The sequence below is a fragment of the Harpia harpyja genome, chromosome 1, assembly GCF_026419915.1.
Source record: "Harpia harpyja isolate bHarHar1 chromosome 1, bHarHar1 primary haplotype, whole genome shotgun sequence".
Lineage (NCBI taxonomy): Eukaryota > Metazoa > Chordata > Aves > Accipitriformes > Accipitridae > Harpia > Harpia harpyja.
Window position 1 is genome coordinate 83784775 of NC_068940.1, and position 14743 is coordinate 83799517.

The 14743-nt window shown below is 38.4% G+C and overlaps 1 protein-coding gene across 5 annotated transcripts in view; it reads right to left on the bottom strand.

Annotated features, from left to right (window-relative positions):
* CDK14 (cyclin dependent kinase 14) overlaps window positions 1-14743 on the bottom strand; it is a 330724-nt gene that overhangs the window by 166324 nt on the left and 149657 nt on the right. For all 5 annotated transcript variants that reach the window (XM_052802555.1, XM_052802583.1, XM_052802574.1 and 2 more), the window contains one exon: window positions 7395-7457. In XM_052802555.1, coding sequence (XP_052658515.1) covers window positions 7395-7457 — 63 coding nt within the window. The remainder of the gene's footprint in view (window positions 1-7394; window positions 7458-14743) is intronic.

Genomic DNA, 14743 nt, shown 5'->3' on the forward strand with positions numbered 1-14743 from the left:
CAATGAGGAAGGTGTGCTTAATTAACTGAGTATAAAGACACTCCCCTTATGATCAGTTATAGTTGTCTGCTAATGTTCAGTAAGGGGAAGAGTCTTTCAGATTTTTCTCCTGAATGGCAAAAGTAAAAATAAATTCAATTCAATTAAATCTTTTTCTACCTTTCACCAATTCACTTCCATGCTGAACTAGGTCAGCGTGGCAATTGGTGCCTCACCAATTTTAAAGACACTGGGAAAAGTGTTTTCTTCATCCCTACAACATTTTCATGTTTTTTTGCCATATGTGAACCATGCGGATCATACAGACAATAAATTACACACGCACACACTAGGTATGAAAGCGACATTCTTCTAGCATGAATTTTAACACACTGATAAAGATTCTGCGTTTACTGTCCACAGTTGTGCATATTATCAAATCATTACTTTAAGTGACAAGACTGACATAGAGTGAAATGCTGATGCCATATTTAATGTCTGATAACTAAAAAGTCTAATTTAAATAATCAATTCTCAATGCCATGTGTAAAAGACGACCTTAATTTGGTATAACATTATTCTGTCTGCTGTACACCTGCTTGTTCACTGAACGAGGAATGAAAAATAGCAGCTTCCAAACCACATTAAACAGCATCGCTTCCTACTTAGCATATCTGTTGAAATATATTTTTAATTCAACTCTACATCAGCAGCATCACTAATTTCAGCGAGTAGGAAAGAGATTTCAAAAGAATGACATTAGTTAGATTTGCTTCCAGTAACGACCAGTAAAATTAAAAGGACCACGATAGTAGGTATTCACCTTAGAGTAAAAGAGTGTTTTTTCCAAACTCCAGTAAGTCAATATGATAGGTGAAACAAGACATGAAAATTTATCATAGCTGGTAGATGTATTATCATGGTTTAATTGTCTGATTCCTGTGTACCTAAGTCTATGGCAGTCAACCTTTTGGTCAGACACCTCTCGTTACACACAGGCACTTACATGCCACAGCTTCCCCTGCACCATGTAATCACACATTTGTCACATATGGATACAGGACTGGCCATGTGATTCAATGCACATCTCCCACAAAAAAAGGGAACACAAACCTCTTGTCCACCCCAAAGACATTTATACAATCCCACGATGGAAAGAGAACAGAAGCACACCAGGGAGGCCTACATCGATAACACAACTGTAACCTAAAAACCAAAGCATTTTTATCATACTTTTCAGATACTATGCTTTACTAACAAGAATATGGTTTTACATCTTAGTAATCATGAATGGAGCTACTGCTTAGCGAGAGACAGTACACAATGCTCTGCTACTGCCAAAGTTCAAGCAGCTGCACTTCAAGTGCAGCAAGCCTCACGTGGACGGGATACAGGAGTTGCCTAATCCTTCCATGTTCTGAATGCTTCCCTACCCTTTGTGCTTCAGATTATTCTAAAACTGTAATCAGTTCAATGATAAATCCTTATGTTTACAAAAGACATCGGATGACAACTACCCTATGGCTTTGACTCAGATTATTAATTTTCACATTATTCATTAAATGCCAAAATTATTCACCTGACAAAAACAGATTCAACTTTAAAAACTGCAACCATTAGTTAAGGACAATATTCACAGTACTGCAGCATGGAGAAGAATAAACGAATACCGCAAGTGATTAAGTGCCAGAGATTTCTGATTATATCAAATAACATTCACTGTATTTTAACATTTTCAATTCAATGTGCACTTCATCCTATTTAGGAGGCCAGTATTAAAACCTTGGTTTAATAAATCCAATACTTTTATCATACCTGATTTGGGATTTTTGTTTGTTTGTTTGTTTTTTTAACTTAGAGTGCTATAAAGTTGACTGATCTCTTCTTGAGCATTTAGCACAGAAAAATATTGCAGCATCCCATTATGTTTCAATAATTCCTATTAGTTACGTTTCTTTTAAACTATTTTTGTAGAAGTTTTAAGACTGAAACTAGTTACAGTTTTTTTGCTGAAACTTAAGCATATTTTTACAGAGATTATTGGGCTGTTCTAGGAAACTTAATACCCAAATTCCACTCCATGCTTCGTCACATACCTTACATGTGACCTTGACAGTCAACTATCTTCTCTGACTCAGCATTACAGTGACAAAACACATTTTTAAAGGTTGTGGTGGGGGTAGGGCTTAGTTGGTTGAGGTTTTGCTTCAAAAATATCCATCAATTTTGCATAGAAGACTGCTGTGCCCTGCTTCCTAGGAGCAAGGAAGGCTTAGAATTGAGATGGGTAAGAGCTGAAGGCTTGAAGGCTCCTGGGAGAAGGCTGAATATTCCTGTTCCCTGCATGCAAAGTTCAGCAAAAGGGTTTGCCTATTTCTTCTTATCACTTTTTGGCTCTGGGAAGAAAAAAGGTGCCCAGGGAGAAGAACAAATCAGAGCAGCAATATTAGATGGAATAAGAACAACCTGGAAGTTCCTTCTCCCTCTGGTCACAGTACACAATAGGAGCCTTCCAAGTTGCCTGAAGTAAAAGATTTGGAGAGTGATTAAGAGACAGAGACAGTTCTTGTCTGGTTGACAACCCTGTTGTCATTCAGGCTGGTGTTGCATGGATTGAGGAACAGTGGGTCAGAGGCAACTGTCTTTCTATTTTGTCAAAAATGGTTTTTTGAATCAAATGCTCACACAAATCAATATTACCACTAACACTGCAAGTAGAGGAAAAAAGGCAGAGAGGAAAAAAACCAGGATACGTTTCCCAAAAGACTGCAGCTATTTCAATGCAGCACCACTAATTAAAAAGCAAATCAGCTTTCATTAATAGATCTATTTTTAAGGCAGGAATGCAAACAAGCAATGAAGGCATGACAGATGCAAGCCTGTGCTCCACTTGTTCCACCAGTAATACGAGTTACAGAAAATGGACTCAGCTATAAAATAAATGCATCAAAACATAAAGATGAATTTACTTGCATTACTGGGCATGTAATAATATGGAGTAAAAGATGCAGTTAAAATAAAGATGATATTTCAAAGGTTAAAAGAAGTTAAGAATAGTTATATTTTCACAGGTCATGCTGAAATGCACAAAAAAAGATACTTAAAAATTAAATTATGAATTTACAAAACAAGACCCATTTATGGACAGCTGCAGACAAAGGCTCAGGAGAACCAAGAAGGTTAAGTCAAAAGGCTGGTGGTGATGGCCCTGTACCAGTCCAGAAGGGAACACAAATCAGAATGATGATCATCATAAAAAAATCACTGGCAGGGTCAGTTAGCTGCTGTGACCCATTAGAGTTCCTGCTGTAGGAAGCAATCCAGATGTTTCAACTGAGAGTCCAAGAAATATGAACTATCTCTAAAGGCAGCAACAGCTGTAGGAAAGAAAGCCAGGAGTACAGATTTCAGTAGTCTGGGCCAGGAGGAACAGTGCAGGGAGAGTCAGAAGCAAGTCTTGTACCTCAGTTTGCCACAGAGCGTTTTGCAGCTTGGCAAGCGCCACATGGTATACACCTATAAATCAACTCTTAGCTCCAAGCATGTACAAGGCTGCAGCAGTAGATTCCAACAGAAACATAATTATATGTGGGGCAATGTATTTAAGATTTATTGCTTGCCTTCAGTTGCGGAAAAACTGAGAAAGATGTCTCCAAAACCAAAGATGAGGCTCTGCCTACTGAACAGGGACTTACTAACTGATTACCTTTTCTCTCCTCATCTCTAATACTGTACACAGTATATTAATACATAGTTATAAATAAATGGTAGATATGCAGGCTAGTTAGTTACCAAAGATGTATACAATTGTGTGTTTGGAGCTAACAGAGTTTGGAGAATCTATGGATTGAAACGACTGCTTTCTGCCCATTTCCCTCCTAGCTGATAAAGATGTTGTAGGTACCCAACCACATTTATGTCACCAGGATACTTCGTTTAACATTCTCAGGGATAGGTATTTTAAAAACAACATCTCAGCCTTACACACAAATTCTCTGAAGGGCTTAAAACCTGATGTTATTTGTAAGACTTGCGCCTCCACACATGAATTACAAAATTCTAAAATCAGTATGTGTGAATACATACGTACCACTAAAAAGGCTAACCCTAATACTTTAGGAAGCAATATTTTTTGTTTGCTTAAACATACTGTCCCAAGACTCCTACAACTGCCAATTGAGACATTCTTCTTTATAATTCCACATACTTATAATATTCTGCTTACTCTTTATTTACAATATTTAAGTGACAGCAAATAGCCTATCCGAAACCACGAAGAAAGGCAATGTCAAACACAACACCCAAGGGGACAGCAATATGTGTGTCCATGAAAGTAATTTGGATTTTATTCTATTTACAATTCTTCATCTAAAAGCAAGCCTGAAGGAACAAGCATTGTCTTTAGCTTGTAAATATGGAGAAAATTCAGAAATATAATTAGGCTGAAGATGTCCTATAGAAGCCAAAACATAAGTAAATAATGGCTTTGCTTCTGCATCCTATAAAGTACTGTTTTACAGGAACTACCATGTAATATTCTTTGGAAAAAGAAGGATGTGTGATTATGTGGTTTTCTATTTATAATAACTGGCAACAAGCCAGAAAGGAATATCCATCAGAAGGCAGTACTTTCCTCAAGAACAAAATTAAAAGGCAGGGGGCCTTTTGTCATACTGGGAGAGCATCAATGGCTTAATCCCACAGGTTAGCCCCAGAGAGCCGAGACTAATTTATTGCTACTGGAATACAATTGCTCAACTGGAAGTTTTTTAAAATGGATTTAGGGATCACATAACCAGTGATTCTGAACAAACACTGTCTAAAAGTCTGGCTAAAAGTGAAATTACTGAAGGACCTCTAGCAAGAAGGGGCTGGCAGGGAAAGAAGGCTAATTAACACGTCTCAGCTCAACCCTTAAAAATCAGCTGTAGCTCCAGTTAGACAGCTCTGTCCAGAAGCTAAACCCAAAATAGGTGGCAAAGTCTCAGAACCACAATTACATAAGTTGACAAACTGAGTACAGTGCAACAAAGCATTAAGATATTATGTAGTAACCATCTTATCTCCTCTGTAAGAAGAGGCAGCGCAAGCTTTTAGTTTTGCATGCTGGTGAAGGTCTGGGAGTTGTTAGCATATATGACTGGGTTCCCTTTTCTCTGCAATTCCTGTCCTCCCAGCTGAAGAAATCACTCTGTTAAGCTAAGCAGCTATTTTTCACTCATAGCTTTAAGAGCAGGTATTTCACTGAATACCCTAGGCAGGCTGATTTGGTTTTAAAATGGTAGGAGCTCAAATCATCATGCTAGGTTTTAATAATTACTGCATGAATTAAGGCTAGCCTTTGCTGCTGGCCTGGCAAGAGAGTCTACTAAATACATGTAATCAATTTTCATTAATATTATTTAACAGAAAAAGAAGGGTAGTTTCATCTGCTCCAACTTCCCAACATTTTTTTCCCTTTTTTCCCAGTTTGCTTTTCATTAATATTCTATCTGGACTTTAAAATCTTGAACGAGCAGTACATCAGGACTCTACATTTGCCTATTCAAATACTTCTAATGTGTCCATAAGCCTCAGAAGTGTTGCTGAACACTGTTGTTAGATGGTAAAGACAGCCACAGGAATACATGCAGCAAAATTTGAAGGGGAAATGCTGCTGCTGCAGTTCCCTCCACAGCTCCTGTTCTAAAAGACAGGTATCTCAGGATTTAGAGGAGTGACACATTAGCAAGCCCAATTATCAGTGTATGCCTATCCTCCTCAAAGACAAGCTCACTGGGCCCTGATACAACCAAGAAAAAGTACAGTTATGTGAATTATGATGTCTTCTCAGTGGGGAACAATTACAGCTACAATGACTACTGTGTATTAGATCCTGAGCTATACAGCACTGCAGCCTTTGAGTAGGTTTCACAAGTCTGAAGCAGCATGAAGAACTTTCAAAGCCAGTCTTAGCTTATCCCAAACCTCAGAGAGCCGAATGTGAAAGTATCTACACAGGGAAATGAAACACAAACCCACTGTTTTAACACACACATTCAGCACATGAAACTCTGCTTAGGAAACTGAGCAATGAAGGAAGCTTAAAAGTTTTAGTAGTCAAAAAGCAGGTCCCACCTCACCCACCTTTGGCTGTTTCTAAATGCCACACTCACACAGGCACTGTGAAGCTGGCAGTGGGAGGACACTCATGGGCTTTCCCTGTCCATGCTAGCAAAATGTCTGAGTGACAGTCGTACATTACAAGGATGCTATCTTGCAGCATACATATCATGGATTTTCAAAAAGAATTTTTTTTTTTTAGTTTGGCCGAATATATGCAGTAAGGAAGACTTTTTCTTTCTTTTTTTTTTTTTTTTTTTTAATGGTAGCCATTCTCATGTAACTTAATGTGTTGCACATGCCACTTTTCAGTGAAAGAACACAGAAAATTAATCAATCTACATTATAAAACTAGTTGATGTACAACAGCGATTGCAAAAAGAAAAAAAAAAATTCTTTCATCTTTTTTAAATATTTTCTTTTCTTAAACCAGACAGGCCTTCTGAGTTTTCCAGGAAGGAGACTTTTTTTATTTTCCCCACGAACTTCTCAATTTCAAGAAACTAAATACTGGAATAAAGCTCTCAGTATGACAAGTGAAGATTTAAACACTTCCAAAGTAGAACAACAATGGGACTGATGTCAAAGTGCAAGACAAGTGTAACGAATATCTGGGTGATCTATACACACACTACACATTCTGCATATCTGATTGGCTTCCATTTGATGCTAAAATAATTTGGCTGACTTCCCGGAAAGTAACTGGATCAAGCCTCTACCAATCTATCTTTCCATTAAATCCTGCTAATAAACTCCCTCCTTCCTGCATGATGATTCTCAGTATCTAACTTAGAAGGAAAAATTGTTTTTAAAGTGAGATGAGCTATGAAAGTGCTTCATCAAAATAAGTGAGCAAAAAGATTAGGGAAGATTTTGTATGCTCATATAAAAAGCAGTACCTTCAGCTAATATAATCCATTACAGTTCCCTCAAACTTGGTAAACTTACAATGCCTTGCCTCACTGAAGATCTAGCACTGACAGCCTAAAGCAAGTTTACTCAGGGGCTTTAGGGCAGTATTGTCTTGTCTTAAGAGCAGATGTTTGAATGGAGGGGATGGGTTACCAACACTGTAACAGTATTTACTCATATATTCTGCCTCTAAATGAATTTTACAGACCTCAAGTTCTTTTGTAGGAATGTTCAAATATTTGCATTTTTAATTATTTTTAAAGAAAAAATATTTTAAAATATAGTTCATATGCCAATAATTTTCCCTTTAGCTAATAATAAGTTTCTGTGAAACAACTGACAGGACATTTTACACAAAGTTACTGCATTTGCCTTGAATGTGTGCTCTTTTTGACTCTTACCTTCACATTTTCTGGATGAAGCCCTCCAGGGTGTTTGTCCATGTACTGACATAAATCAGTGTGCTAAAAGAAAGTCAGATGGAAAAAAGTGTATTAATATCTGTATGACTGCAGCAATAAATATCCTTCTACTTAGGAGTGGACAGAACAAATGGAAAATAAGGAGATTTTTCAGCCCCGTATGTGCACACACACACTTGTACCTTTACACTCCATTTTATTTAACAACCTTGGTAACTTGACTGATATAAATATTCACCAAATGTAAATTTTTTTTTCCTAACATCCTGTATATGGTAAATTAATTACTTTTAGTATCATTTTATACCTTGTGAAGACAATATCACCATCAACACGATAAAGATAATATCTGGAGGGAAGAGGAAGAACCTAAAGGGAGAACCTCAAATGCTACTCTCATTATTCACATTAAAACATTGCCTTTCAAATATAATTTTATGGTGATTCTAGATTAAGATGGCTTAACGGTTTAGAAAATAAATCTGAAAGGCATTGCATATCAGAATACTGAATGACACTTTCCAGCTCAAAAAGAAGCACATATTATGCACATGTACAGCTATTAATTACAGCTACTTTACCAAACAGCTTCACTGAAGACTCAAAACTTTAAGTTTTCACTTCACAGTTGTCTATATTCCCTGCAAATATACCATAAAATCTCTTCAGAAGATAAGCAGGTTTACGATGCATAGATTAATGTTATTTTTTAATTAATAAGTATTTATTGCTTTTACTATCGAAACACTATTTTCTCTGAATTTTTCTCTTGCATTTCTTCACCTTCCTACTAGTCAGCAGCATTCTTTCAGTGAAGTGGCATGTTGCTTCTCTGATTTGCTTGCACAACTCAGCTTCTGGAATTATGTTCAGAATAAACAAAGCAAAAATATGCACTAGATTAACCACCAAAAACTTGGAGACTGACTCTGCCTTCCACATCTGGTTTCTGAACACATCTGGTAAAAATCATCCAGCGCTCCTTGAAAAGCTACTTGGCAATACCTGCCTCACAGACAGAACAGTCCAACTAAATATAGGCAGTTTTCAAGGTGAGAGTTTTGGACAAAAGCTGCCTTCGACACAGCAGAATGGTTTCTCTGTGCAACACTCCCCAGTTCAGGAGCCATTCTCCAGTGCTCTTTTGCAGAGTTATATGGATACATCGGAAAGTTCACATCTTCTAAGACACAAAATTCATGCTAGCCACAACTGTCCTGTATAATCTTCTCTTCTGAAGTCATAAACTATGAAAACACACTGTGCACGTAGAATTAACATTACAATGATGTAAGATGCACTGGTTGATTAGGTTGTGCACTAGCACAACTTTTTTCAGGAATTCTTACATGGCTTCAAGAAAGCAAGTGTCCTGACTGCAGGAAATAGCCTGAGTATCACATGGGCAGAAGGCATTCTCAAACAGGCAAACCACACTAAATACAACACAACAGAGTTTCTTCCAAAACACAAGCTACAGCAAGCAATACTTAAATTTATAGTTAACAAACTAGTGAATGAAATGAAAAAATACACCACCTCTACCAGTGAATAGCTACTGTCAGTGAAGTGCATTTTGCATAAAGTCTATGTTTAGCTTAATGACTTATTCCTAGTTTTTGTAAAATCTTTAGCCACTCTAGGTACATATTCCTCTTCTATTCTCCCAGTTAGTTTTCTGGGACTGTATCAATAAACCATGCCAAAACCAGACCAGTCACCCTTCAGTATGCATCACCGCATTACCCAGTTGTGTCTTGTTTTACTGTATCAACACCAAGGAAACATACTTGAACAAAGTTATCCGCTAACCTTGCCATTTGTTTGGAAAAACTAACAGGTTTTGAGTACTAACCCCAGCACAAGAGCCTGCCTCCGGCAAAATATCAGCTGAAATACCATTACTACAGGTGATGGTTGGTGTCAAATAAGAAGTTTGGAGGATTCCCCCCATTTTAATGGTTATCTGTTATTGAAGAGAAGTGCCAGTCTTGTGGAATAACACATTCTCTTCTTTAACTTAATAAAAATCTTTTGAGTAGTGATAGCACCTGCAGCGCTTGGGAGAAGTTTAAAGAAAAGCCAAAAATTTTGCTTTAGAAAAACCGGCAGGGTGAACAGGGCAGTAGTGTCCCATCCTCGGATGCACCCGTCATGGCCCCCGAGCATGGCACACTCCCTCGTGTGGGCTGGCTGAAGGAGGAGAATTATCATTTCCCCACAGTTCAGTCTTCCAGCCTTTGTGGGTGACAGATAACCCAGTAGGTGGGAAACGTACTGCCTCCTTCACCTTCTACTGATTTCTATGATTTGCAACTAGTCAACCAAAAGAAAACAGACCAGAGGAAGACAAACCCAATGCTACTTCTGAAGGTCCCATCCCTGATGCCCTGGCACCCCAGCCACCCACTAGCTGCACTTTTCTATTCACCAAAAGCTTTCTGAGAACATCCACTTCAGAGTCACATCACTAGTAACAGCAGTAAGTTGTCTTTTTATTTCCAATATACTTGTAATGAATTGTGAGGATAACCCCATTTTCTTCCACTTATATTTCAGTTATTATTTGAATGCATTTCCTCCACACATGAACATTAACTATGATCAAGTTTGCGTTACGCGTCATTTGCCTCCACTTCCTAACCCAAGGACCGGGACAGTTGGCAGCCTGGTATAACCTTCTGCATCAGTAGTTCTCTCCTTCAAAAACTGATTGCTCACATCTACCTAAAATTCAATGTAAGCAGCAATTTGTACAGAATCCTGGAAACCTAACAGAATCAACTGTGCAGCAGACTTTTCGCATCTATTTTTTTCCACACGCATGCTACAGACACAGAGAAACTTCTACTACATTTTCATTCAGACAGTAAACAGAAATGCAAAGTCTTTTCTGTTCAAATCTTTCAAGAACTTGCCCTCATAAAACTAAGTTAGAGTCCTTCTCACAAAAGCAACTAAATACTATGGTACCAACTGGGAAAGCAACTTACAAAGGTACAGTACATTGCTCCTCACTATAAAAAAAAACAAAAGAAGGTAGAGGCAAAGCAAAGGCAGCATCAGCTGCTCTTCTTTTCCCAAGGCAGGTACTCAATGCACATTGAATTAAATATTAATATAGCCAGGAAAGCTGACAGTGCTGCAGGGACAGCTATTTCTTAACCTGTTTTCCCTTTTGGCAGGCAAGTGTCTGCTCCAGTGCTTGTGTGCTCAGCTGACACTGAAGACAACTTGAAGGCAAGTTTCAGGAAAGCATTAAAAAAGAAAACAGAGAGCAAACTGGATGAAAGCAGTTTTCTAACGGTATTCCATGAAATTGGTACCACATATATGAATGGAGTCTTTTTCTTCACACTATATTTTGAGGTAGAAGGCAACATGTTTTCCCAAGTGGAACAGTGGCTGCAGATACAGCATGCCATACTCTGACACTAGGGTCTTTGCTGTGGTTACCACCTTGATCCAATAAAATATATACCCTAAAAGGAAAATTCAAGATACAATTACATATTGGCAACAACATAAAACTATGTTGAAACAAGGTAGTGAGACAAGAAACAAATCTACCAACACACCTTTTACAGTCCTTCTCCCCTGTCTCAGAGGGTGAGGACACCTCACAGGGAAGGAGGATACACTGGGAATGCAGTAAGTAACTGCAAATATCCGTCACATACATCCTGATCCCAGGTGGACCTGGCTAGACCAAGACTGTATCAGCCATGCTGTTAAGCCCCAACACACATAAATCACCACAAGTAAACCCATACTGACAGAATATATGATATTTTGGCCTAAGTTCAAAATCCCATTCATTCCTGCTCTTAACACTCCACCAGTTTACACACACCTATCTGTATAAATAATCTATTAGCACTCATCTGTTCCTAACAGCCACACAAAAAACATTAAATAGAGATAAATCAAGTTTCCATAGTGAAGAACTCAAAAGCTAGGGAAGTCCAGAATTAACAGGGTTTATCCAACCTTTTATTTGTTTGCCCAATAAATGTACATTATGATAACTTTTTAAACACATAACGTGATCATATACTTTGTTCCCTTCACAGGATTAGACATGCTCACTGAACAGAATAGGACAGACTTGACTACAGAACAGCTGTGCTGGTTTTGTGGTTGTTTTTCTTCCATTCCCACACAGCTTGCAGTCTCTGGCTTATTTACTACTTTGAAGGCAGAAATATTAATCTCACAGGCTTTCCTGCCCTGCTTATTGCTATGCTATCCACATGCTTCACAAACATAAAATAATTTCATAGCAATCCAGGGGAGATGTAGCATTATTCCCTTTTATCAGATAGGGAATAGAAGCAAAGAGAAAAAATTCTTAAGTATCATTGATTTGGGGAACTCAGTTTAAAGCACTTTGCTTTTGACTTTTCAGAATATTTGGCACTATTTCACCTTCTGTGTTTTCACTGACTTGAGTTACAGCTGTGAGTGTATAATGCTTTTGCAAGGGAGACTGAGAATCTCACGCTGAATAGCAGAAGTCAGTCATATCTGAATTGCGATGACAGCAATTTGCAATAACATCATAAAATTGTGGTGACGACAATGATTCCCAATGTAGAAGGGATGGAACCCAGTTCTCTACAGCAGTATTACCTGCCTTACCTTGAAACAATACTTTGAATGAGGCAGGAACTCCAGAAGACACCCTAGTTCCAACATCCACAAAAAACAAGAGAAGTTCAACAATCACCACATGCCTTCACCACACAGTCCTCTGCAGAGCTGCACAACAGGCTCTTCGACAAGGACAGCAAAAAGAGATTGCATAGGCCATCTTTATCTCGGCATCCTGCAATTTTAAGAACTTGACTTTGCTACCTCACTAATACAATAATGTTTTGTGCAAAATCTCTTATGCTTTAAGTGAACAATTTGATCTTTCCTCCCACTACTGCCTTCCCCTAGAAGCAATTTCACTTGTTCCAGGGACGCAATCTACAGTATTTGAAGTTGTGAAAGGCTAAAGCCAAGTGTTCTTAAGTAAAAATGACAATTTTTCTGAAGCTTATCACTTGAAAAAATTTGGGGCAATTTGCAAAATGATAGCTCAATGCCACCCACACCAAAAAGGCTACCCGTTCTCCAAATTCCAAGCTCATGCTATGAGGCTTGAATATTTACAATAAGAGTCCTCCAGCTACAGGTTTAAGATATCTTGCCCATTTTGGCTGAAAATAAAAATAAATATAGGCAACCTGAGGCAGACTTTGGTATCTTATTTCTTCAAATAGTTGTAGTTTACTAAATCGTGCCAGAACATCGTTGCTCCAGGGCTGTGACTTGACTTCAAGGTTCTGGCACACACAGCTCCACATCCTTGAGAAGGCTCTGTCAAGCCTTTGTGCTACCTTCTCTCAGCAAGTTAAAACACAAATCCTTTCCTCAGTGCAAACCTCAAGTAACTAGACCTCCACTAGGAAACCTGTGACCCTTCCTGGGGTGGATGGCACAAGTTCTGGTTAGACCAGAGACCACACAATGCCTCTTAGGACAGGGAAGAGAAAATTAATGCTCAGCTATGCTAGTTCCATCATTCTCCTGTTTCCAAACTGTATGTAGAAGCATATCACAGAATGCCCAGCTTTGATCCACACTTCAAGAAATTTTGAGTATTTTCCTCCCTATGATGGAGACAAGTATCACAACTCCTACAGGTACATGAAAATGAGGCAGAGATTAAGTTACTTATCCAATATAACTGCTCAGAGTCTAAGTAAAAATCAACAAAGTTGTACAAGAATTAAGCAAAATCAAGCTTGGGTCAAGGAACAAGGAAAAAAACCCCCACAGTGCGAGGAAAAAAAAAAAAAAAAGGAAAACGCACGCTTGCTCAGACTTTCTCTGTGATGTTTTTTACTCACTTCTCCCCCACACCATCAACTACCATGACAATACCACAAAAAGTTTCATTTACCTTATGAAGTATTGTCTCCAGGCTCACATGAAGAAATGAATTGGGGTTTTGCTTTAAACTTGTGGCAGTGTATAAGTGTATGAAGGTCATTTCTATTCAGCAAGACTCTGGTTTATGTTAGCAGACACATGTATGTTTATGTTTGTAAGCATACTGTGTATAAGCATCTGCTGAAGGGAGAAGAATCCAGGCTGATATGTATACAGCGGAAGCAAGGTTTGTATACATTGCATCTTACTTCTGGAAGACAGAGAGTATGCAAACAGAAAAAAAATGAGACAAATGTTGATGGTTCAGGCTCCTCCCTTCTCCCCTTGAAGAAAGAATTCTAATTATGAATAGATGAGTAAACCACAAGCTACGAATGTCCTCAATATGCTCCATGCTTTGCTTTAACATCAACTATTTTGCTCAACTATCTTTCGCAGAAATCAGAGACTCTGCTACCAAACACAAATGTGTTCAGACAAAGGGCAGGACGTCTCCTTTCAAAGGCACGGCCAGTGACATGCAATGAGCTCCACTTCACCAGCCCTTTTCCATAACAATAAAGTGACTGTCACTCTCCTCTAATTAAATTAGTCATTTCTACTTCCTATGCAATCCATTCTCTTTCCCTCTTCTTCCTCGGTCATGATAAATCTCCATGTGACTTAGCTGTCCCATAATTCTGCTTAATTGGTTTCAGCTGTCATTTTTGAAGCTGAAATGAACGGAGAGCCTGGGGCTTGTGAATGGAACAGGAAGCATTTCCAACCGCATTCCCATCATGTAAAACCAACAATGTGAAAGAACCCTTCCATTAAAACAAAAATGGGAGTATTTGGCTGCTGGCGATGCCATCATGCCGCAGACAGATTGTGCTGCTCCAATGAGGCAGCGAGGCTGTTGCAAGCCATTCTTCTCTGTTCAAAGGAGAGCACACATTATTTATGCCCTAGCAGTTTTACCAACTAAAATACTTTCCCTTTTGTCACCAACAAATTCTTAAACTGATAATATAATTTACCAATAAAAGCACAGGCAGTAGGAATATTTGAAGTGACAGGAGAACAAAGGAAAGTTAATTTTATTTAAATGGCATGTATCCTCCAACCTAAGCACTCTGCAGATTACTGTACCACGGTTTAAATGAATTTCATGTTGCTTGTATTTTCAGAAGTGTCATAGACCCTCATTTTCAAGTATTTCTATGGCTTTCCATAATTCAATCTTTTCCTCCTATGAGACGACCCAGTGTTAGCCATGCTAACAAAAAATACCCTACAAGCTATCTCCGGGTGATACCTACGCAACTTCCAGAAAAACCGCAGAAGGCAACAGCAGCAGCTGGGCTGAGCAGCAGGGGAAAGATATATATTAGGGATTCAAGAAA